The sequence below is a fragment of the Schistocerca americana genome, chromosome 8 (assembly GCF_021461395.2).
Source record: "Schistocerca americana isolate TAMUIC-IGC-003095 chromosome 8, iqSchAmer2.1, whole genome shotgun sequence".
NCBI classification, from domain to species: domain Eukaryota; kingdom Metazoa; phylum Arthropoda; class Insecta; order Orthoptera; family Acrididae; genus Schistocerca; species Schistocerca americana.
This window is the reverse complement of record NC_060126.1, coordinates 261,008,007-261,033,851: the sequence shown is the minus strand read 5'-3', so window position 1 is coordinate 261,033,851 and position 25,845 is coordinate 261,008,007. Positions and strand designations below refer to the sequence as shown.

The following is a 25,845-nucleotide window of genomic DNA, read 5'->3' as shown; positions in this document are numbered from 1 at the left end:
GTCAGACAAATTGTGGTGAAGCCACCCACGAATTTGGCAGTACACACAAATTTCCACTATCATCTATAAATTTTGGGGAGTCACCCAGTCTGGAGGTGAGATTTTTCTATTTACTTGAAGGAGAAGACAACTCAGGAAATTAGTGTGACCAAATGAGCACCATGTAGTGAAGCAGAAAAGACTTAAAAGGCACACCAGACACATATCTTTACAACATCAAATGCTGACACAGGAAGTTAGCAAGCTGACAGACTGAGACCAGTGATGGAGAAGAAAATGCACTTGATGAGGCACAAAGCAAATTACTTCCTTGAAGCAAATGCCAAAGGTCACAAACAGTGTACTGCAAACTGCTCCTAAGGAATGAACAAAGACTGAATAATCATCATATGTACAATAGTTAAATATCCATCCCATCTTTGAAAGTTATGAATGGTGCAAAAAGCAGTACATCTAAAAGACTGAACCCACAGGTACGAAATTTCTCATTCCAATTTTGTCTGACAACTGAACAGGTGCTGTGGAATATAAAGTTTGTCTCTTGGACCACTGAGCTCTTCATTCAACCCATCATCTGGTTTAGGTTCCCAAACACAGTGGAAGGATAAAGTGAAAGACAAAGAAAAAGCTCTCCACTATGATGGCTCCCATACTGCAGTGGAACAGAAATGATTCAGGTCCCATGTAGACGGACTGAAACTCCTAGCTAAGCTTGTGTTTCCAAGAAACAATTTTTAGCTCACTGACATGCCTTGCTAAAGGGATTTCCACCCACAACAGTAATGGCCTTACTGGTGAAAGGGCCAAAGAGGGGGAGGGGGGGTGGTTGTGTTTGTGAGTAACACATATCACTCCTCTAATAAACTGATAGTTACTGACCTCTAAGCAGTTACTGTTGAAAATCATGGGGCTCTTTACTTACCGCTATAAGAGACACAGGATTACAAAGCTCTCAAAGATAATACAACTCCCCCAATCATTCATCATATGTTATGGAGTTCATCCTCTACCTGTCCAAGGGTTTTAGTTTTAGAAGGTCTCATAATTTACCAGAAGCTGCGTATCCTCAATAATGTCAACCACATATATTTGTCCTTTTTGAATGTCTCCAGCCTAATGGCCTGACATCTAGATTAGATAAATGTAGTTTCCTTGAGGCAAAAGTGCTGCATATAGGTAATATATTAAGCAAAGAAGCTCACTAGTCTATGCTGGTACATATAGATACTGTAGATGGTCTACCACCTCTCAAAACTGTCAAAGAATTGGAATAATTTCCAGGCAGATTCAATTACTACACAAAATTCATCCTCAATGAAGCTGACATTGTGCATCCAATTAACTATCTGTGGGAGAAAGGTGTCAAATGTTGTTAGTCAGCAGCCTGCCAGACATCTTTTCTGCATCTAAAGCAGTGACTGAAATCTGTGATACTGGTACAGTCTTGACATATTAAAATGCCAGCAGTTAAATTGTTACCTAAGTTGCTATAAGGGGCTCAGGTAAACTACTCCAGATAGAGAAAAAAGTCTTAGCTGTAGTTTATTGAGTCAGGAAATACCATGTATATATCTTTACAGTGCCCATTTTCTACTGACAAGAAACTGCTAAACATGTCGTTCAGTTGGAAAGACTGGGCAGCACTTACAACAGTCACCTTATGCCTCACCAATTACCATTATGATATTTACTAAAGACTCATCTATCAGTATGCCAGTGCTAGTTACCAATGTGTTCAGATGATGAATTCAACATGAATGAGGCCACATATTTGTCACAGACAAATTTCCAATCACTGACCATAAACTAGCCCCAATAATGCATTGGATACATCTTTGGCCATGTATTGTTCAGTTTCTCCATCAAAGGCACAGTGGAATGTCACACATTTAGGCACTAACTCATCACAATGTGTGTAGGTGAGGTACTGACACTGACATTGAATGGATGTTGTGGACCTGCTATGCATTCACAAAATACCCTGTCCTAAACCTGAGTACCCTTTGCAACCTGTTCAAGGGTGGAATGAGACTGCTGATTATAATAACAGTGCCAAGATGTACTACAATTCAGGCAATTTCAGTTATCTTTACACTTGGGAGAACATTCCACACAATAACATCTGACAACAAGCATTAATTTATTAGCATACTGTTCAGGTACTCCTGTCAGTGCAAAGGCACCCAACATCCAAACACTTCTCCTTCCTTTGCAGTTTGTATAGTATCTAATTCCAAGATGAAATGGTGGTTCACAAGATTTCAGATAAAATCTTGATGAAAATGTTCTTTACATGGCTTTACAATCACTTTTTTCTGTTTGCAACACTTCAATTGTAACAAATAGATAGGAAATGTATACCTTTGGCACAACAGGTAACTTTTCGAACTAAAGGATAGTTACACTGTGGGAAGAATTTGTAGAAGTGAATCATTCAAAGAGATGAGTAGAGAAGAAAATATTTTTATAAAATCTGCCTCATAATTAATATCCCATCCCCATGTTTGTATGTGGTTGCTCTCTTGATTCAGAGCTCTCTTCCTCCCTTCTCTGTCTGCCATCACCATTTTATAAATTAACCTACACATCCAATACATCAAAATTGATCTGTTGCTGTTGTATCCACCCACTTTGCTTCCTTTCGGCTTGTATTGTAAGTAACATTTAACTACTGTATCTCAGTAAGATGTATATACACTATATATTTATTTACATCTAATTGCATTTACATTGCAAAATAATTTATTGTTTAATAAGACAGTTAGTTACATAAATGAAACACACATTGCAGCTGTTTCTCAATATATTTGCTTTCAGTAAGAATGTTAGCTATGTAACAGTGATATTTAAATAAAATGAAAAATATGATGCAAAAGCTGAATGATTGTAGATGATATGTTAGTGATTCGATGAACAGTTTCCACCAAGCTACTTCTTGCCAGTGGCATCATCATATTGTTTCTTAAATAGCATAACGTGTTGACGATAATTTTCTTCATATGACTTCACTGCTGTCTTTGCTCGTTTGAACCATGCATCAACATTAGGATATTTCTTGATGTTAAAACCAACAGCCTGTAAACAGTAAACTCAAATTAATTAGTTAATGCATTTGTATAACTAAAAAAGGATACCTTGCAGATATACTAATGAGCAATCAACTAAATTTCAAAAATTTCTGCTCAGATTTATGTTTTGAACAGACTGCTTTACAGTTTTTAGACTAAATATAATTATTATTTCTGTATACCACTTGGCACATAGAAATTTTGAAAACATTATCGCACAAACAGAATATTGTTTATGTAACCTGGCACTTCTCATGCCAACAGTACCATTCTGAGATGATTTTAGTGTACATGTAGAGGACAGAAGGACAAAAGGGAGAGTTCCTTGAATTTAGTAAACACTTATGAGCTACTTCCAACAACTGGTGATCCCTATCTGAAACCATTATCACAAACATAGATAGCAGGAATTTACAAATTAAGTGTAGCTATTCAAAGTTAGCAGATTACAGTGCACTAATTATGGAACTACACACAAAGGCTATGAGCAATCAGCAGTGAAATATACGGCAATCAAATTATGAGTTCCACAGAAGAGTTGTTACAAAGGGAAAACTAGTTGCACTCAGCACTGCACAGTCTGAGATTGACTGTGGACAGAAAATTGAAGAAATGGTACCTAATGAAACATTAAATTGCTGTTCCAGAGACTTGAAAACCTAGTTAATGATGTGTTTGCACTGATACCTAAAAAAGTCATATGGTCAAATCAAAAGAAAGACAGAAAATTATCAAAGAAAATATGGGATGACTATAATTAAAGTGCAACTGCTCACATAGGTCCGGTGTGGGCTGTAATTATCATATGACAATGAAATTAGGTAGACATCTACCGTGTTCGAGTGGAACTAACTGCAGATCTGGCACTGTGCGCTGTCTGTATGACAGTATGACATCTATACTCTCAGTTGACAAGCCATAGTGTGAGTGAACAGCATGGCTGATGAGAAGAGGGACTGTGCACTGTTAGTGAAACTACACACATCAAAAAGTTTTGCATCACCCTGGTTCCCAGAACTCCTGAAGGTAGACATTGACTGTCGATATTGTATCACAGACACAGTCCCTTTGACTGTCCAGAGATGTCACTAAAACCACCCAAAGATGTAAACAACCATGCATGAGCAGCGGCTATTAGACGGAGGGGGTCCGACAGCTGATCAGTTCCAGTCATTCCAACAGGAAGGAAGTACACGGCTCCTGTTGTCTGTAGTTCAACCATGCCTAGATAGTCAATACTGTGGTTTGATCATGTCTGCACTGTTACTTTGTGCAACGAAACGCGCTCAACAAGGGAAGTGTTCAGTTATCTCATAGTGAATCAAAGCGATGTTGTTCGGACGTGGAGATGATACATAGAGACAGGTACTATCGATGACATGCCTTGCTCAGGCCACCCAAGAGCTACTACTGCAGTGGATGACCACTACCTATGGATTATGGCTTGAATGAACCGCGACAGCAATGCTACCATGGTGAATAACACTTTTCGTGCAGCCACAGGACATCAAGTTACGACTCAAACTGTGCGAAATAGGCTGCATGATGCACAACTTCACTCCCTATGTCCACGGCAAGGGACATGTTTGGAGGCAACCTGCTCAGGCTGAACGCCTTAGACATGCTGTCCAGTGAGTGCAGCAAGGTCAAGGTTCCCTGTTGTTTTGGGATGGCATTATGTGGGACCGACGTATGCCGCTGGTGGTCATGGAAGGCACCGTAATGGCTGTACGACACATAAATGCCATACTCCAACCAACAATGCATTCATATCAGCAGCATATTGCCATGGCATTTGTCTTCATGGATGACAATTCACACCCCCATTGTGTACATCTTAAGAATGACTTCCTTCAGGATAAAAACATCACTCGACTAGAGTAGCCAGCATGTTCTTCAGACTTGAACCCTATCGAACATGCCTGGGATGGATTGAAAAGGGCTGTTTATGGAACAACGTGACCCACCAACCACTTTGAGGGATCTATGCTGAATTGCCATTGAGGAGTGGGACAATCTGGACCAACATTGCCTTGATGAACTTGTGGATAGTATGCCATGACGAATACAGGCATGCATCAAAGCAAGAGGACGTGCTGCTGGGTATTACAGGTACCAGTGTGTACAGCAGTCTGGACCACCACCTCTGAAGGTCTCACTGTATGGTAGTATAACATGCAATGTGTGGTTTTCATGAGCAATATAAAGGGCAGAAATAAAGTTTATGTTGATCTTGATTCCAATTTTCTGTACAGGTTGCGGACCTCTCAGAACCAAGGCAACACAAAACTTTTTTTTGATGTGTGTATTTTATGTGAACAGCAGCAGTTGCATTATTAGATTGAGAAAGATCACCAAATGAAATGTATGAAGAGAAACATGATGTCATTATTGGGTTTAAACAAGACAATAATGAAATTTGAGAACACAGGTGAGCGTAGTGTAGAGGAAGGCACTCTATCCCAGTGGAAGTTATGGACAAGGCTGCTGTTGCTGTAACTGATCGTACAGTAGGTGCTGCAGGTACTACTAGTGTTCAAGCAGTGTCAGGAGGTTGTCCATCCAATGGTCAACAGCACAGAAAGTTTTCTGGTCTATTTTACACTGGTACCCATACAAAATCCAGACAGTCTGGCAACTGAAAACTCAGGACTCTTAGCAGCATTCTGAATTTCCTCTTTGGTTGCCACTTTAACAATATGGATCTTCATTATATTAACATTAATTATTATAGACGTAATATTTCTTTAAAAATACTGAAACTATAAAGATATATCTAAAAACAAAGATGATGTGACTTACCAAACGAAAGCACTGGCACGTTGATAGACACACAAACAAACACAAACATACACACAAAATTCTAGCTTTCGCAACCAACGGTTGCTTCATCAGGAAAGAGGGAAGGAGAGGGAAAGATGAAAGGATGTGGGTTTTAAGGGAGAGGGTAAGGAGTCATTCCAATCCCGGGAGCGGAAAGACTTACCTTAGGGGGAAAAAAGGACGGGTATACACTCGCACACACACATATCCATCCACACATATACAGGTGTCTGTATATGTGTGGATGGATATGTGTGTGTGTGTGCAAGTGTATACCCATCCTTTCTTGAACCAAGTGTTGGCGATGATTAAGTGGTGCTCTGTGCAAAATTCTACCAGGTGGCTTCCTCTTTCATTTCTTACCCCCAATCCATATTCACCTACTATGTTTCCTTCTCCCCCTTTCCCTACTACCGAATTCCAGTCACCCATGACTATTAAATTTTCGTCTCCCTTCACTATCTGAATAATTTCTTTTTTTTCGTCATACATTTCTTCAATTTCTTCATCATATGCAGAGCTAGTTGGCATATAAACTTGTACTACTGTAGTAGGCGTGGGTTTTGTGTCTATCTTGGCCACAATAATGTGTTCATTATGCTGTTTGTAGTAGCTTACCCGCATTCCTATTTTTTTATTCATTATTAAACCTACTCCTGCATTACCTCTATTTGACTTTTTATTTATAACCCTGTATTTGCCTGACCAAAAGTCTTGTTCCTCCTGCCACCAAACTTCACTAATTCCCACTATATCTTGTTTTAACCTATCCATTTCCCTTTTTAAATTTTCTAACCTACCTGCCCGATTAAGGGATCTGACATTCCACGCTCCGATCCGTAGAACGCCAGTTTTCTTTCTCCTGATAATGATGTCCTCTTGAGTAGTCCCCGCCGTAGATCCGAATGGGGGACTATTTTACCTCTGGAATATTTTACCCAAGAGGACGCCATCATCATTTGTCCATACAGTAAAGCTGCATGCCCTCGGGAAAAATTACGGCTGTAGTTTCCCCTTGCTTTCAGCCGTTCGCAGTACCAGCACAGCAAGGCTGTTTTGGTTACTGTTACAAGGCCAGATCAGTCAATCATCCAGACTGTTGCCCCTGCAACTACTGAAAAGGCTGCTGCCCCTCTTCAGGAACCACACATTTGTCTGACCTCTCAACAGATACCCCTCCATTGTGGTTGCACCTACGGTATGGCTATTCATTTAGCCAATTTCCAAAACATGGTAGAAACATCAACATTTGATTAGTTTCCAGATAACTTACACTTTTGTGGGTGGTGTTGTTTAGTTAGCTATTTTTGCAGTTTTCATCATCAAGGCTTACTTCAGTCGAAACTCTTATTGTAACATAAAGTTCACACCAAAACCAATTTTTCTGCACTACTCAATTAATTTCTAATTGTATTATTGAAATTGTTTATTTAACAATGTGAAACTTTAGTAGCCATTTTTGCAAAGCTATATAAGCACTGGACCTGAAGCCATTTTTAAAGTCAGTCTGTTCTGAGAGTGGAATCTGTGTCAGCCACAACAGCAATAAGGTAATGATGCAATGACATGTTGTTATGAATAAGAAGACAGACAGTGACAGGGATAATAAACAATGACTGCTGATTAACTGTAATATAAAAGTGCTGCATGTATTGTTCATTGGAGTGAGACTGCTGTTGGTTGGTTAGGTTATAATGCATAGTGACTATTGATGTGTAATTAGAAGGTGCAGTATGTGCATGCTTTGTAAACTAGATCTACCTGCATAATTAAGACACAGACTGGCCATAATTATTTTAGTGAAGGGTCTGACATATATGGAAGTAAAACTGGTAGAACCAAATGTGTGTGTGTTGATCACATTATTGGATACAGACAGTGCTGTACCCAACCATAATTACAGCCAATTTCTCACCATGACTGCTGCCACCAAGGAATTACAAGCTGATTTTTGACCAGGTATGTTGCAAACTGTCCTCAGATACAGAAGAAGAGCTTAGATCATGCATAGCTACAAAAATACTAGCACCAATGATCCACATAACAATCCTCCATTATCAGTCATCTTTATCTGTACCAGTATTACACATCATACTCTGAGTACAGACATAACGGCCAATATGAAAATAGTGATGATCACTGTCAAAACCTCTACTGATTCTGTAAACATAAATCACGTAAAGCCAGCTTGCATTCTTCACGCTTGATGCCTTAAGTGCTAAGGATAGAGGTATGAAGGTGGGTTTGTTATTTCTGCTCTCTCAGAGCTTGTGATGCAACACCACGCAAGTGCCTAATAAATGAAACATAATGCATAGTGCTGGATGGAGAGCCATCCACCAACACAGAAGTAATATCTGGTGTGGTTCAGGGATTTGTAACAGGACAGTCCTGTTCAGGTAATAATACTTGCAGTCCCAGACTCCTTGCAGATGATTGGTTGTCTGTAAGGATGAATTATTTAATAAGAGTTGTGGCATTGTACAGTTATTTCTTGAGAAAATATCAGCTGGATGTAAAAGCTGCCATCTATCTATAAATGTGGAGAAATGTAAACTTCTGCAGTTTACAAAATATAAAAATTGTAGCAGCCTTATATTATGTGATTAATGAATGTCATTTAGTCTGACATATTATAAAAGTAGCTGGGAATAGCAATATATAAAGGTATTATCAAAACCAGTAAATAAATTTAGTTTTGTTAGACGTGGGATTACTTGTAAGATACTGAAAAAAGAACAGTTTGTCTATAAACAAGGTTTATTATAGAACAGTTATATGCCTTATACAGAATACTGCTCAAGTGTGCAGTATCTACTTTAGTTCAGATTAAAAGGTGACCTCAAACATATACAATGTAGGATGGGGCAAATAGTCACAGACATGTTTGAATAGTGTGAGAGAACAGAAATATTGACAAATTGCAGCTGAGAGATGTTAGAAGAATGTACAGTGAGTATCAAGAAAACCTCCTTACAAATTCAAAGAATGAGGTTTTGGGATGGAAACTATGAATACTGAATGTACGGTTCTTGGGTCTGACACTAGATCACTTTTTGTGGATTTGATAGTATTTATCTGAGGCAATTGGTTGACATACTTAGATGGTTGCTGCTGATTAACCATCAAGGGAATATAGTGGAATTTATATAGTGTGCTCCAGCAACTGTTCTAAGAGCAGTATATTCAACAGAAGTGTCACAAAATACAAATTTTCTTCAGCTCCCTTTGCATTTATCTACTAGAGGTATGCTGACAAAACAGGAGTAATAACGGCTTGATCAGAGGTACACAAGCAGCTGTTCTGGCACTAGTCATAGTATTATTCATCTGAAGATCACGTTTGCAAGAACAGCAGTAATAGAGTGTGCACTGAAAGTTGCCTTCAAAGCATTGTGGCACATGATACAGCAATATTGAAACTGCATGCATTGCCATAGCCCAAGGGTGGTACTGAAATGAAATGATTGCATGGCATTGTTGGCCAGTATGTCCCAGTTAGGTTCGGCTGTCAAATGTAAGTCTTATTTCAGTCGGCACCACAATGGGTGACTTGCGGCCAATGATGAGGATTAATTGATGATGAGGACAACACAACACCCAGTCCCTGAATGGAGAAAATCTCCAACCTGGCTGGGAATTGAACCTGGGCCCAATGCATGGGAGGCAAGCATGTAACCACCCAGCTAAGCAGGCGAATTAAGGGTGGTACTTATCATGTACGAATCCTTTTACTAAAGAAGAGGCATAAAGGACATCAATAGATGTTGTGTGATGCCTTCACATAGCAATTCAACTTGCACAGTGACTCATATTACTACAGACCAGACAACTCAGTATGAGTAATGCATCCCATTGGCCATTGCTTGACAAGCATCAGCTGGAGACCAGAATCATACTTGCTAGGGTGTGTGGGTTGAAATCCTTTAACCTAGAGTGTCCCATGAATGTTTAATTGGATGTAAGTTTGGAAAGCAAGATAGTCAGTCTAGATACATGATGTCTTCATGGATACAGGTGCTTTTCCTTTGGGTCGATGCTGTGTTATCTGTCAGGAAAAACGTGCTGTGGCACACATGCTCATAATGTGATTTTGAAGCTGTCATATCTGTCCATATGACTTAAATACTGGTATGCCAAACACAAACAATATACAGTCACAACCAGTTGATCAAGACATCTGTGCACACATACTGTTGTCTGCACTCATAAGTCTGGCTTCAGCTGCCAGAGACTCTGGTGATGTGTGTGAGAGTTGTGTCTGCATTTATGTGTATGTGTGTTTTTTGTCTGTTTTTGACAAAGGCCTTGTTGGTTGAAAGGTCATTAAGTGACAGTATTTTTGTTGTGCTTATCTGTGACTCAGCAGCTCCAGTATATGGTGAGTAGCAATTAACCTTTTCATAATATTGTTACATTCCATCCTGGTTTTTCCATTGTTTGATATAGTAATGGTAGATGTTTGTAGGAGAAGTGGCTTATCATCCATATGAGATAGCTGAGTGTATTATGTGAAATGTTAACACTATTGTATGTGTAAGAGCAGTGCAATACATGTTATGGCATGTAGTTTCTTTAGCAACCTGTCAGTATTTAGATTTCACCTTAGTTTACAATCGCTGTGATTATAAAAGAATTCATTTAAATGATAAACTCTAGAACACATAGTATTATTCACAATGTTTTCACAAACAGTACTTACATCTGCAGTACTAACTGATGTCAAAATTGCATAATCAGCAATGGTCATTGATGTACCAGCTACCCACTGCTGTCCCTCAAGAAATGTATTCAAGAATTCATAGGCTGTCTCCAATTCCTTTAGTTTCACAGGATCAAATTGTTTTGCTCCCCAGAACATTACAGGATACTGTTAACAAAATGATTTGTATTATTCCAAATGAAGAATAATTTAAATTAGAGACAAATACACTATAAAAACTCTACACCATCATCATCATCATAATAAGTCATTTGTCATCTTACTGGGGTCATTCTGTTAGTTTTCAACACTTTATTTCTAATGTACTAAAACAATAAATATAATAACTTTTGAACTGATTATGTGACTTAGTTGTTAAATTTGTTCAGTTTTCTTTCTGATGGGTTGATTATACATTATTACGATCTTCAAATCAAGTTTGACTCCTTCTTTCGCTACTAAGCTCTTCCATTAGTTGTACTTGTTTGACTGAAGCAGAGGCAAATAGTGCAGTGCCATCAGCAAACTGAAGGTGATTCAAGTATACTGCTTTGAAATGTATTTGTTTTTTGTTTTTTTTTTTCAATTTATGGGTGTGAAGACATCCCCTAGGTCTATTGACAATATGTTTCATTATATGGAATATCCTCACCTGACTATTCCATCTTCTGAATTTCCTATTATAATTATGAAATCTGATGGAAACCATAACAGCACTGATCAGTTTTGGGGTAATTGTGTACCTCTAACAACATTGTGTACATAATTTTATAAACTCCTTTTGTATCACTTTGCCTTCAGCTTTAATCATTTCTAGTGAAACACCATCCTCTTGAGGCACCTTCATCTCATGATATCTCCAATAGTTTTCTACATTTCACTTTAATTACTAATTGCCTTTGTCCCTTGATTACCTCTTGAGCTTTAAAAACATTTACAGAAATCTTCAAATTCTTGTTCAGATTTCCCTCTGTTGGTGGCTTCTGTGACATTTCCCACATTAACTCTTTGAACATGATGTCTATCCAAAATAGTTTTCTGTTTTTAGTTTTAATTCTCTAAATGTTTTCAGTTGGTCCTCTAATCAAAGTTGCCTTACACCTTTTCATACCATCTTGAAGATACTATACAATTTTTTTAAATTTAATTCTCCATATTCTATGTCAGTATTATCACTTGTGTGTAATTCTTGTCACCTCTTTAATAGGTACCTTGTTACATTTGAGATTTTCTTTTGTTTAACCTTCTTGCTACTTGCCAACTCTTTTGCTATGTGCCTAAGTAACTCTGTTAAATAATATCACATACATCTCTATTATCTTTTAAATTATGAGACAAAACTGATGGCCACTACTTAAAGAGGCAATATTTGTAGTACTGCTGATAGACACATACAAAAGTAAAGGTGATAACAGTACACTAGCTTTTAGAATTATTAGTGCTGCCCTCAGGGAGGGGAGGGGGTGGTTTGGGCAAGATAAATAAGGGAACACATACCAATGAGAGCAAGGAGCAAAAGAACACACCCATAGTGAAAAGGAAGATAGGCCAATAAACTGCATTTTCCAAGATGATGGAGTTGTCATTTAATGTAGTCTAATATATCTCCCTATTTTTATTGTAAATTTTCATAATCTACATTTCTCATTTTCTGCCTGATGATATATTTTCTATCCAGCTTTTTATGTAATTTCATTGTGCATCTAACTAGTCTATGATCATTTGGAAATTGAAATAGTTTCAGTTGACTTGAGTGGACTACGTTACATTATTTTTGTAATAATCAGTCAATGATTCAGGACATATCTTTTTGGCATTCTTAAAGATGCTGTACTAAACCTACATAAAAACTGCAGAAAAGTGAATCACCTTTAAGTAGAGCCCTCTTCACTTCTCTTGGTGTTTTCAAAAGTTTTTGAGGGATTGTTCTAGAATATTGACTCATGTTTCTGAGCATAACTTGTTAATTGCTTCTCTCTTTGGTTTCTGTGAAGAATTCTCTATGGAGGAAGTCATATAGTAACTAACATACAAAGTCCGGGTAGAGATAAACAAGAAAAAATATCCTGTTAGGATGCTCTGTGATTTTGCCAAAGCCATTGATTGCAAGGAGCACAAAATTCTATTTGGAAATAGTAAAATATTGTGTTATCAAAGGCATCCTTCTAGCATCAAGAAGTATTACCTTAAATGTAGAAAGCAGAAGGCTGTATTTGTAGACTGTCACATACATGGAACTGACAGCAGAAAAGGAAACAAAAATATACATTGGACCACATGGGACAGTACTGAGTACACTCTTTTACTTAATCTTTACAATCAGTCATCCAGTGATTTTAAAAAAATGTCCAACTGTAATGTTTGTTGGTAGCATAAGCATGTGACTCAGAGATCCATACTGAAACTTAGCTCTCAAGTGCTAGTCCCATAATGACTTGCAATGTGTAATTCTAAACATGCAAAAATTGATCTGCAAACACCAGAAATAGACACTAATGTCCATATATTAAATGATACACCATAAGTAATGTTTCTTTGATGTCCAGTTGGATAACAAGGGAAAATAGTCAACACATAGAAAAACTAATCAAAAAGCCCAGTTCACCAAGTTTCTCTGTTGTGGAAGTAGTCTATCTCTCACTCAATTGATGTAAAGGCAAGGGTGTTGGCCCATTTTGTATATTTTAATTTTTTGTTGTTCCATGGAAGTATTTTCTGGTGCAGTGCACCTCCAGCAAATACAGTATGTATTCATCAGAAGTGAACAGTGAGAATATTGTGTAAAGTGCACAAATGTTCATCTTGCAGAGATCATTTCAATGATATTGGTATTCGTACATTCACTTCCCAGTACATTTACTTTGCAATAGTTTCTGCTGTTGAAAATAAAAATAAGTTTCAACCAAAATGTGATTTCACCGTTAGAATAGAAGACACAGTACAGCAGTGGTATTCTAGTGTAAAAGAATCCAGCAAACTATTATCTAACATAAAGCATGAAGCCAAATATCCCCACCAATTCAAAATAAATTTAAAAATGTGCCTCATAAATGAAAATTCTTATTAACTACTCTTCTCATTGATAGTACCTAAACAGAAGCTTTTAGAAATGTTTGCATTCCTAAGGTCACTATTATTTCTGTTTTAACCTAAGACACTCTTTCTCATACCAGCCTGTAAGTCTTTCCTGACTCAGGGTTCTGGGTGATTTTTCCATAACTCTCTCAATTTTCTAAATGTCACCAGTCCTTTTCCTTTATCCATCGTCCTTCTCATTCAACCCTTCTGCCAAAACAAGGAGCCACTGGCTCCAAAAGCTTGCACATTTCCTTAACTTCTGTATGTTTCTGCTCCTCATTGTAAATGTGGTGAAGGGAAGTCCTGGGAGAAATACAAAAAGTGGAAGGAGTAAAGGTAACAACTCACTGTTTAGTTAAGGGGTGAGCAGTCAAAAATCACATGAAAAAGATGGGAAACTTTCAACCAATATCTTCCGTTGGAGTTAACTAAATCAGAAAACTCTCTCTCTCTCTCTCTCTCTCTCTCTGACACACACACAGACCTATATCGTCCCATCTAACTACGAGGTGCATTCAAGTTCTAAGGCCTCCGATTTTTTTTCTCCAGACTGGAAAGAGATAGAAACATGCGCATTGTTTTAAAATGAGGTCGTGTTCATTGTCAATACATCCCAGAGATGGCAGCACCATATGGCAGATCGAATTTTACCGCCAGCGGCGAGAATGAGAACTGTTTTAAATACTTAAAATGGCGACGTTTTCCTTACTTGAACAGCATGCAATCATTTGTTTTCTGAATTTGCATGGTGTGAAACCAATTGAAATTCATGGACAGTTGAAGGAGACATGTGGTGATGGAGTTATGGATGTGTCAAAAGTGTGTTCATGGGTGCGACAGTTTAATGAAGGCAGAACATCGTGTGACAACAAACCGAAACAACCTCGGGCTCACACAAACCGGTCTGACGACATGATCGAGAAAGTGGAGAGAATTGTTTTGGGGGATTGCCGAATGACTGTTGAACAGATCGCCTCCAGAGTTGGCATTTCTGAGGATTCTGTGCACACAATCCTGCATGACGACCTGAAAATGCGAAAAGTGTCATCCAGGTGGGTGCCATGAATGCTGACGGATGACCACATGGCTGCCTGTGTGGCATGTTGCCAAGCAATGTTGATGCGCAATGACAGCATGAATGGGACTTTCTTTTCGTCGGTTGTGACAATGGATGAGACATGGATGCCATTTTTCAATCCCAAAACAAAGCGCCAGTCAGCTCAATGGAAGCACACAGATTCACCGCCACCAAAAACATTTCGGGTAACCGCCAATGCTGAAAAAATGATGGTGTCCATGTTCTAGGACAGCGAGGGCGTAATCCTTACCCATTGCATACCAAAGGGCACTACGGTAACAGGTGCATCCTACGAAAATGTTTTGAAGAACAAATTCCTTCCTGCACTGCAACAAAAACGTCCGGGAAGGGCTGCGCGTGTGCTGTTTCACCAAGACAACGCACCCGCACATCGAGCTAACGTTACGCAACTGTTTCTTCATGATAACAACTTTGAAGCAATTCCTCATGCTCCCTACTCACCTGACCTGGCTCCTAGTGACTTTTGCCTTTTTCCAACAATGAAAGACACTCTCCATGGCCGCACATTCACCAGCCGTGCTGCTATTGCCTCAGCAATTTTCCAGTGGTCAAAACAGACTCCTAAAGAAGCCTTCGCTGCTTCCATGGAATCATGGCGTCAGCGTTGTGAAAAATGTGTACATCTGCAGGGCGATTACATCGAGAAGTAACACCAGTTTCATCGATTTCGGGTGAGTAGTTAATTAGAAAAAAAATCGGAGGCCTTAGAACTTGAATGCACCTTGTACATTGCACTGATAATGCAGCTTGACTGCAGTGAGGCATTGTTTCTGGTGGAATGCGTGAGAGGAGAAAAGAGGTGGGGGAAGGGGGAGGGGCACAAGGGTGGTGACAAAGATAGCTGATGGATGAGAGAGTGAGATAGCCGGAAGATGGATAGAAATGTGGCATGGTGAACTCGCTCTGGCACAGGCATGAAGGGAGCTGTGTGTGGCACATAGAAAGTATAGAAATGTAGCTCTGCATGTGTGTGTGTGGTTTTTTTTCTGCATCAGTTAGCACTAAAGAAGGGGTTTTCTTCTGGAGGTTGAAGTGCCTATGTTTACTTACAAATATGTTGTTTTTGGATGGGCTCCAACTTGAGCAAACACAATTTTTTCTTATTTTACCAAGCCATATTTCATTGTAGTTACAGCATTGTCAGTGGATTTCATTTTCTTTCTATTAACAGAGAAATTGTTCTTTGAAGCAGGAGACTGTCTGATAGCTTAGCAACATTTTTGACCTTGTTTATGTGCTTCTTGATTGCTTGATACCTCAAATATGAGGGGTGCTCATAAGTCATATGTTTGAAAAAAATTAATCCTGCTTTTCTGTTTGGGTCCATATGACCCAAAATGGTTATACATTTCATTTCTTATTATTTAAGTATCAAAATAACTTTATGAAATTTGGTGATTTTGTCTGAAAGTGCAAGGACACTATGTAGTTAAATAAGATTTAAAATATTTTAAGTCATCTGGTCATAAACCTAAAGAGTTATATATGTAATGTTTGGGTCAATAAGACACAATATTAAAATGGCTATTCTAAAGTTAAATACTTTCTGGTTGCCTTATATTTTTATAGTAGTAATGACTTTCATTGTTCATACTTAGTCTCAACATTCAACAAGTTAACAAAGGCGCTGCATCTACTACAATGGACTAGTTATTATGACTTTTCAACTCATCGAATTATCCATTGTTTCTGCTCAGGTTGTGTTCTCTATTGTTTGTGATCAGTCTGAATTGTGACATTGTGGCGATTACATCATTGACTGATGCTGAGTTGGAAGAATTAGTAAATAGCTCAACAGACAAAGGATCACTTTCCAAGTTCGAAGATCATGTCAGTAATGCATCTGAAAGTGAGTGTTCTGATGACATTGACGAAAGTCCACAGCCTATTCAAAGTAGTGTACAGGCTCTATTTCTAAAAACAGGAATACAGAATGGCAGTTGCAACCACTAGCACAACACGACTGCCTACCTGCTTTGAATGTCATCAGGAGTACCCCAGGAGTTATCCAGGTATGCAAGCAGTAGAATAAATGATGTAAAAAGTTCATTTGAAGTATTATTTTCTACAGCACTTCAGAGTGAAATAACAGATATGTCAAATATTGAGGGGCAATGAGTTTATGGTAAACAGTCAACAAACATTGATGATTCCCTTTTTCACGCATACTTTTAGGGCTCCTATTCCTTGCAGGTGTGTATCATCACTTGAGGCATCCACAAAAAGTTTGTGGGATAAGGATACTGGGCAGAACGTATTGTAAGCCACCATGTCCCTACAAACATTCTGTAAAATATTACACATCTTGCGATTTGATAAGAAATCTGCAAGAGAGGGAAGATGACATACTGAAAAACTCACTGCAATTCACAGTGTCTGGCAGAAGTGGTTAGAAGTCTTTCCTAAACTGTACAATCCAGGGGAAAATTTCATCATCAACGAGCAGCTGGTAGCATTTAGAGGCTGCTGTCCATTCAAGCAGTAAATCCCAAGCAAATGGGCAAAATATGGGAAAAGGATATGGACTTTGTGTGACAGCAAATCTTCATATGTACTGAAAGCCCAGATTTATACAGGAAAGGAGAGTGGAGTGGCACCAGAAAAAAATCAGGGAATGAGAGTAGTTGCTGATCTTATCTCTGATTTGCAAGGTCAAAATGTAACATGTGACAATTTTTCACATCATACAAGTTGGGACAGTTGCTTCTGAAAAGGAAACTGACAATGTTAGCAACCATACATAAAAATAAGCCAGAGCTTCTACAAAATATGGCCAACAAGGAATTTCACAAATGACACTATGGCACTCAATTATATTCCTAAGAGAAATAAGAAAGTTGTACTAATGAGCACTCTCCACCATGGTGGGCAAATAAGTGACAGGGCTGATAACAAGTCAGAAATGATTTTAGATTATAATTCAACCAAAGAGGCTGTAGACACTTTCAATCAGCTAAAAGGTACATATACATGCAAATGAAAAATCAATAGATGGTCCATTATAGTTTTCTACAATATTCTTGATGTTGCTGCTGATAATGCATGTCTCTTGTGGACTTCAATTGACCCTAACTGGAGTGCTTGAAAACTGACTAGAAGGAGAATATTTTTGGAGGTAGGTGGAAAGTTACTGATTCCAGAGCACATTGCATTGAGGAAGCATTGTCCAAGAACAGAAGGTTCTTTGAGAATGGTCAGGAGCATCCAGAATCCTGAAGGAATGGCAGATGTGTCTAAATCAGTAACAACAAGAAACTCTACTAAATCTGCACACTGTAAGTTCTGTCCTTCAAGCAATAACAATAAAAATAACATGTTGTGCGGAAAGTGTAATAAACATGTATGCAAAACACGTCCTCTACTTGTGTCCAAACTGCAGTGAATAAGAAGGAAAGAAAGTGATATGGGCCAACAGGAAGATGGTTGTTGAGAATGATTTTTTGGTGGAATGTCTGTTGATCCTAATATACCTTGCATGAATATTAAAATAATAGATTTTCTTAGTGACATTCTGTGTATTATTAATATTCTTTCCTTTCTCAGATGTTAAAAATGGCAAGTGACACGGACCTTGATCAAGCATGACTTCCTTTTAATTGTACGGTATATGTTACATTGCATTTAGGAACTTTCAGGTAATTGAACATGTATCAATAATTACAGATTTCTGTAGTTGTATACATATGTTTTGATGTAGCTGTATTGTGTTGATGTACTGGTGGATATTGTGTGGTATGACTCCAGTAGTTGATAGTATAGCTCGTATAACGTCAACTTTATCCTGATGCCACATGTCCTTGACTTCCTCAGCCAGTTGGATGTATTTTTCAATTTTTTATCCTATTATCTTCTGTATATTTGTTGTATTGGGTATGGATATTTCAATTATTGGTGAGTATGATGTTTTATCTGCTATAATGGTTCTGTTCCAGTATAATTTATATTCATCATTCACCAGTACAGTGTTGCATACTTGTATGTGGGAACATGTTGTTTTATTAGTTTATGTTGTATGGCAAGCTGTTGATGTATTATTTTTGCTACATTGTCATGTCTTCTGGGGTATTCTGTATTTGCTAGTATTGTACATCCGCTTGTGATGTGATTTACTGTTTCTATTTGTGGTTTGCAAAGTCTGCATTTATCTGTTGTGGTATTGGGATCTTTAATAATATGCTTGCTGTAATATCTGGTGTTTATTGTTTGATCCTGTATTGCAATCATGAATCCTTCCGTCTCACTGTGTATATTGCCTTTTCTTAGCCATGTGTTGGATGCATCTTGATCAATGTGTGGCTGTGTTAGATGATATGTGTGCTTGCCATGTAGTGTTTTCTTTTTCCAATTTACTTTCTTCGTATCTGTTGATGTTATGTGATCTAAAGGGTTGTAGAAGTGGTTATGAACTTGCAGTGGTGTAGCCAATGTATTTATATGAGTGATTGCTTTGTGTGTTTTGCTAGTTTCTGCTCATTCTATGAAGAATTTTCTTAAATTGTCTACCTGTCCATAATGTAGGTTTTTTATGTCAATAAATCCCCTTCCTCCTTCCTTTCTGCTTAATGTGAATCCATCTGTTGCTGAATGTATGTGATGTATTCTATATTTATGGCACTGTGATCGAATAAGTGTATTGAGTACTTCTAGGTCTGTGTTACTCCATTTGATTACTCCAAATGAGTAGGTCAATGTTGGTATAGCATAGGTATTTATAGCTTTTGTCTTGTTTCTTGCTGTCAATTCTGTTTTCAGTATTTTTGTTAGTCTTTGTCTATATTTTTCTTTTAGTTCTTCTTTAATATTTGTATTATCTATTCCTATTTTTTGTCTGTATCCTAGATATTTATAGGCATCTGTTTTTTCCATCGCTTCTATGCAGTCGTTGTGGTTATCCAATATGCAATCTTCTTGTTTAGTGTGTTTTCCCTTGACTATGCTATTTTCTTACATTTGTCTGTTCCAAAAGCCATATTTATATCATTGCTGAATACTTCTGTTATCTTTAGTAATTGGTTGAGTTGTTGATTTGTTGCTGCCAGTAGTTTTAGATCATCCATGTATAGCAAATGTGTGATTTTGTGTTGGTATGTTCCAGTAATATTGTATCCATAATTTGTATTATTTAGCATGTTGGATAGTGGGTTCAGAGCAAGGCAGAACCAGAAAGGACTTAATGAGTCTCCTTGGTATATTCCACGCTTAATCTGTATTGGCTGTGATGTGATATTATTTGAATTTGTTTGGATATTAAGTGTGGTTTTGCAATTTTTCATTACTATGTTTAGGAACTGTATCAATTTAGGATCTACTTTGTATATTTCCAATATTTGTAGTAACCATGAGTGGGGTACACTATCAAAAGCTTTTTGGTAATCAATGTATGTGTAGTGTAGCGACCTTTGTTTAGTTTTAGCTTGATATGTCACCTCTGCATCTATTATCAGTTGCTCTTTACATCCTCGTGCTGCTTTGCAACAGCCTTTTTGTTCTTCATTTATAATTTTGTTCTGTGTTGTATGTGTTATTAATTTCTGTGTAATGACTGAAGTTAATATTTTGTATATTGTTGGTAGGCATGTTATGGGGCGATATTTAGCTGGGTTTGCTTTGTCTGCTTGATCTTTAGGTTTCAGATAAGTTATTCCATGTGTAAGTGTATCAGGGAATGTGTATGGGTCTGCAATGTAACAGTTAAATAATTTAGTTGGATGTGAATGTGTTGAGGTGAACTTCTTTAGCCAGAAATTTGCTATTTTATCTTTTCCAGGGGCTTTCCAATTGTGCGTAGAATTAATTGCTCGGGTGACTTCATGTTGCAAAATTATCACTTCAGGAATTTGTGGTATCATCTTGTATGTGTCTGTTTCTGCTTGTATCCACTGTGCATGCCTGTTATGTTGTACCAGGTTTGACCATATGTCGCTCCAGAAGTGTTCCATGTCTGTTATGTTTGGTGGGTTGTCTATTTTAATGTGTGTGTTATCTATTGTCTGATAAAATTTCTTTTGGTTTGTGTTGAATGTTTGGTTTTGTTTCCTTCTATTTTCACTTTTTTTGTATCTTCTAAGTTGTTTGGCCAATGCTGGTAATTTCTGCTTCTTTTCATCTAATTGCTCTATCGCTTTTTGTTGTGAGATTTTACCTAACCTTTTTTGTTTTTTTTCTGACATTTCATTCCTTATAAATTGTGTTAGCTGTCAGATGTATTTTCTCAGCTTTTCTATTCTGATCTGTAGCCTGTGTTGCCATGCTGGTTTTGTGGGTTTCTTCTGTGTGTTGGTTGGTTCTCATCTCTGCCTAGTGTGTATATTTAGTGTAGTGAGTGCTTCTATATAAACCAGTAGTTGTAACTTTTCCATAGTTGTATTTTCATTTATTTTGTTGTGTATGATTGTGTTGATAGTTTTTATTGTTGTTTCGACTTGTGGGTTATATGGTGGTCTATGCAAGAATGGCCTAATGTCTGTATTTGTGTCTTTGTATTCTATATATGTCAGCTGAAATTTCTCTTCTGTATCTAACATGTGCGTCACTTTGTGTTCTTTTTGTGCTTGTACTGGTGGCTGTCTTAAGATTTCGTTTTCCTCTGATTGTTTAATTGATGCGTGTTGGTCTTTGTTTGTTTGCTCTGGGATGTTTGAGTCCATTACTGTATTTTCTTCTTTTTCTGATTGCACATTATTTTGTTCCAGTATTTGTTGTACTTGTTGTTTGATGTTTTCTAATTCTGACTGGGGTATCCTGTTATTTTTGATTATTACACTGATCTGATCAGCTAGTCGCTGTTCTGTTAAAAATTTTAATTCTGGGTATCTGGTAATAAATGTTGTGTATACTTGTGATCTGTATCCAGTTGTGTTGGTTCCTAGGTTTGTTGCTTGGTAATAACAGAACATGAGGTGTTGATTAACTTCATCTGACCATCTCATCCTCTGTCTTTTTTTCCTTCTAGGGTGGTTGCAGGAAGCATATCCTGCAAAACACCTCTATTAGGATTTAAATCATTTTCCAGTTGGCTAGCAGTGTCGTTACCATTGTGGGCGGGCATAGGGTTCAAGCGTCATCCCCGACCATGACGGCGCTTGTCTGAGGCTTCTTTAGTTCTGTCCTGAACCAAATAATCACCCTAAAAGGGGGGTTAGCCCTATTAGTGGTTTGTTCTTTTCGTCGCCTTTTACAACTGGCAGAACATACCGGAGGCCTATTCTTTTCCCGGGCCTCCACAGGGTTTATTATTATTATTATTATTATTATTATTATTATTACTATTATTATTATTATTGCTTTGATCATTAACAACGTACTGTAATATAACAACAATGCCTTTGGCATATAACAGTATGGAAAATACATGTGAGTAGAAGTTTTTTTCAGCTTTTTATTATGTCGGGTCGTATTGACCCAAACAGTACATTTGTTTAGTAAATGTGAAGAGAACAGCGGAGTTAAATACTCAATGGATTTCTTGTTGAGCTGAACACATTTGTGGCATCTTTCTTCCAGCATCATTAACCCACCTAAAAGTCTTACAGAAACAAGATTTTATTCTCAACTTTCCTTTGCATTTGGAGATCAGTTATTGCTTGAATTTGTTGAGAAGTTGTACTTTGCCATTATGGTTTTATCATGTTGTAAGTAATCAATAAGCAGGATTCCATCTCTATCCCAAGAGGCACATGAGAGCATCTCGCCTACTGATCTTAGTGTTCTGAACTTCTTTGGATGTTGTTAGCCACTGTGTCTCTCCATTATACAGGCTTTCTTTGGTCTCTGGATCATTCTTGTATATCCAAGTTTCATCCACTGTGATGAGAAAATCCAAAAACCCCACAGGATCCCGGTAAAACTTGACAACATGGACTGTGAAGCAACCATTCATTCAAGCTTTTGGTCTGTATTGAAACATTGTGGAACCCATTTGGCTGAGAGCTTTCTCATATCCAAAATGTCACAAATAATATGACCCCCATATTCTCAGGATATTCCCAGGGTCTCTTCTATCTTTTTAGCCATTATCCTCTGGACATCCAGGATCACAGAATTAACAGCATCTACAGTTTCCAGAACTGTGACTTGAGTTGGCCTTCCAGGATGCTTATCCTCTTCACTTTTCAAATGCCCTGTTTTATAAGTAGCAACCCAATTCTTGATAGCAGAGTAAGAAGGGCAGTTGCTGCCCAATGTACCAGACATATCATCATAAATTTGTTTGGCCATATCCCCTTTTAAATAAGATGATCACAGCATGACTCTCTTTCACTGTGAATTCTCTATTTTCTTGCAACATATTTATTTCAAACCTGCACAGGAAGAGAGAGAGAGAGAGAGAGAGGGGGGGGGGGGGGGGGATCGTTACTGCTATGCAATTACTGTCACATGTAATGTAAAAAACAACATTTAACACAAAAACATTGGAATGAGCCTATACCTATTTTAGCTAGGAAAAGCCAAAGACTTATCAGCACCCACTCATAATCTCTGTGTGTTCTGAGAGTAAATCATCATCAGTGTACTCATTGCTGAGTGTCATGATCCCATTATCCAAGTGTCTCCATCTTGGGTGGTTACCCACTTTCTCTTAGATTCTGCTGAAGATGTAGATTGAAGAGCTTCTTGATATGATCCATCATCCCGCTCTTCCCTTCAGTCTTGTGTTGTCAGTCTTTCCTTCCATAAGTATTTTTTCTAGACTTTCTGCATTTCTTCTCAGAGTATAGCCAAAGAACTGGAGAATATTTTGGTTCAATGAGTGGAAAGCCACCAGGAGATTAAGTTACTTAATAGTGTACATATTAGTTCTTATTTTTTTCTGTTTTATATGCAGCATCCTGCACCAGCACCAAAGCTAAAATCTGTCAATATGCTGCTTGTCTTTGCCCTTGAGGGTACACGTTTCATATCCATAAAAAAAGACAGAAAAAAACAAGTATTTTGACAAGCTGGATCTTTGTAATGTTCCTTGTCACTGTCCTGCCAGATATCGGAGAACTTCTTCATAGCCCTCACCCTAGCATAATCAACCATCTTTATCATCATTGCAATTTCCTGTATGGTAGGTGGCTGTTGCAAAACAGCTCCAAGAATGTCCAGCATCCAAATCCTTTAACTAACCTGTAAGTTGAAGAGGGGCAGCAGCCTTTTCAGTAGTTGCAGGGGCAACAGTCTGGATGATTGACTGACCTGGCCTTCCAACATTAACCAAAACAGCCTTTCTGTGCTGGTACTGCGAACGGCTGAAAGCAAGGGGAAACTACAGCCGTAATTTTTCCTGATGGCATGCAGCTTTACTGTATGGACAAATGATGATGGCGTCCTCTTGGGTAAAATATTCCAGAGGTAAAATAGTCCCCCATTCGGATCTACGGTGGGGACTACTCAAGAGGACATCATTATCAGGAACAAGAAAACTGGCGTTCTACGGATCGGAGCGTGGAATGTCAGATCCCTTAACGGTTAAAGTTAGATATAGTGGGAATTACTGAAGTTCGATGGCAGGAGGAACAAGAATTTTGGTCAGGTGAATACAGGGTTATAAATACAAAATCAAATAGGGGTAATGCAGGAGTAGGTTTAATAATGAATAAAAAAATAGGAATGCGGGTAAGCTACTACAAACAGCATAGTGAACGCATTATTGTGGCCAAGATAGACACAAAGCCCATGCCTACTACAGTAGTACAAGTTTATATGCCAACTAGCACTGCAGATGATGAAGAAATTGATGAAATGTATGATGAGATAAAAGAAATTATTCAGGTAGTGAAGGGAGACGAAAATTTAATAGTCATGGGTGACTGGAATTCGAGAGTAGGAAAAGGGAGAGAAGGAAACATAGTAGGTGAATATGGATTGGGGTTAAGAAATGAAAGAGGAAGCCGCCTGGTAGAGTTTTACACAGAGCATAACTTAATCATAACTAACACTTGGTTCAAGAATCATGAAAGAAGGTTGTATACATGGAAGAATCCTGGAGATACTAGAAGTTATCAGATAGATTATATAATGGTAAGACAGAGATTTAGGGACCAGATTTTAAATTGTAAGACATTTCCAAGGGCAGATGTGGACTCTGACCACAATCTATTGGTTATGAACTGTAGATTAAAACTGAAGAAGCTGCAAAAAGGTGGGAATTTAAGGATATGGGACCTGGATAAACTGATTAAACCAGAGGTTGTACAGAGTTTCAGGGAGAGCATAAGGGAACAATTGACAGGAATGGGGGAAAGAAGTACAGTAGAAGAAGAATGGGGAGCTCTGAGGGATGAAGTAGTGAAGGCAGCAGAGAATCAAGTAGGTAAAAAGATGAGGGCTAGTAGAACTCCTTGGGTAACAGAAGAAATATTGAATTTAATTGATGAAAGGAGAAAATATAAAAATGCAGTAAATGAAGCAGGCAAAAAGGAATACAGATGTCTCAAAAATGAGATCGACAGGAAGTGCAAAATGGCTAAGCAGGGATGGCTAGAGGACAAATGTAAGGATGTAGAGGCTTATCTCACTAGGGGTAATATAGATACTGCCTACAGGAAAATTAAAGGGACCTTTGGAGAAAAGAGAACCACTTGCATGAATATCAAGAGCTCAGATGAAAACCCAGTTCTAAGCAAAGAAGGGAAAGCAGAAAGGTGGAAGGAGTATATAGAGGGTCTATACAAGGGCGATGTACTTGGGGACAATATTATGGAAATGGAAGAGGATGTAGATGAAGATGAAATGGGAGATACGATACTGCGTGAAGAGTTCGACAGAGCACTGAAAGACCTGAGTCGAAACAAGGCCCCGGGAGTAGACAACATTCCATTAGAATTACTGATGGCCTTGAGAGAGCCAGTCCTGACAAAACTCTACCATCTGGTGAGCAAGATGTACGAGACAGGCAAAATACCTTCAGACTTCAAGAAGAATATAATAATTCCAATCCCAAAGAAAGCAGGTGTTGACAGATGTGAAAATTATCGAACTATCAGTTTAATAAGTCACGGCTGCAAAATACTAATGCGAATTCCTTACAGACGAATGGAAAAACTGGTAGAAGCCGACCTCGGGGAAGATCAGTTTGGATTCCGTAGAAA

The 25,845-nt window shown here is 38.1% G+C and overlaps 1 protein-coding gene across 1 annotated transcript in view; it reads right to left on the bottom strand.

Moving 5' to 3' along the window:
• Positions 1-2,682: 2,682 nt before the first annotated feature.
• The window catches only part of LOC124545337 (glutathione S-transferase 1-1-like), a 66,262-nt gene continuing 43,099 nt past the window's right edge, over positions 2,683-25,845 (bottom strand). Inside the window, exons 4-5 of the mRNA XM_047124235.1 lie at positions 10,594-10,761; positions 2,683-3,075 (exon numbers count right to left, since the gene is read on the bottom strand). Coding sequence (XP_046980191.1) covers positions 2,929-3,075; positions 10,594-10,761 — 315 coding nt within the window. The 3' untranslated portion in view covers positions 2,683-2,928. The remainder of the gene's footprint in view (positions 3,076-10,593; positions 10,762-25,845) is intronic.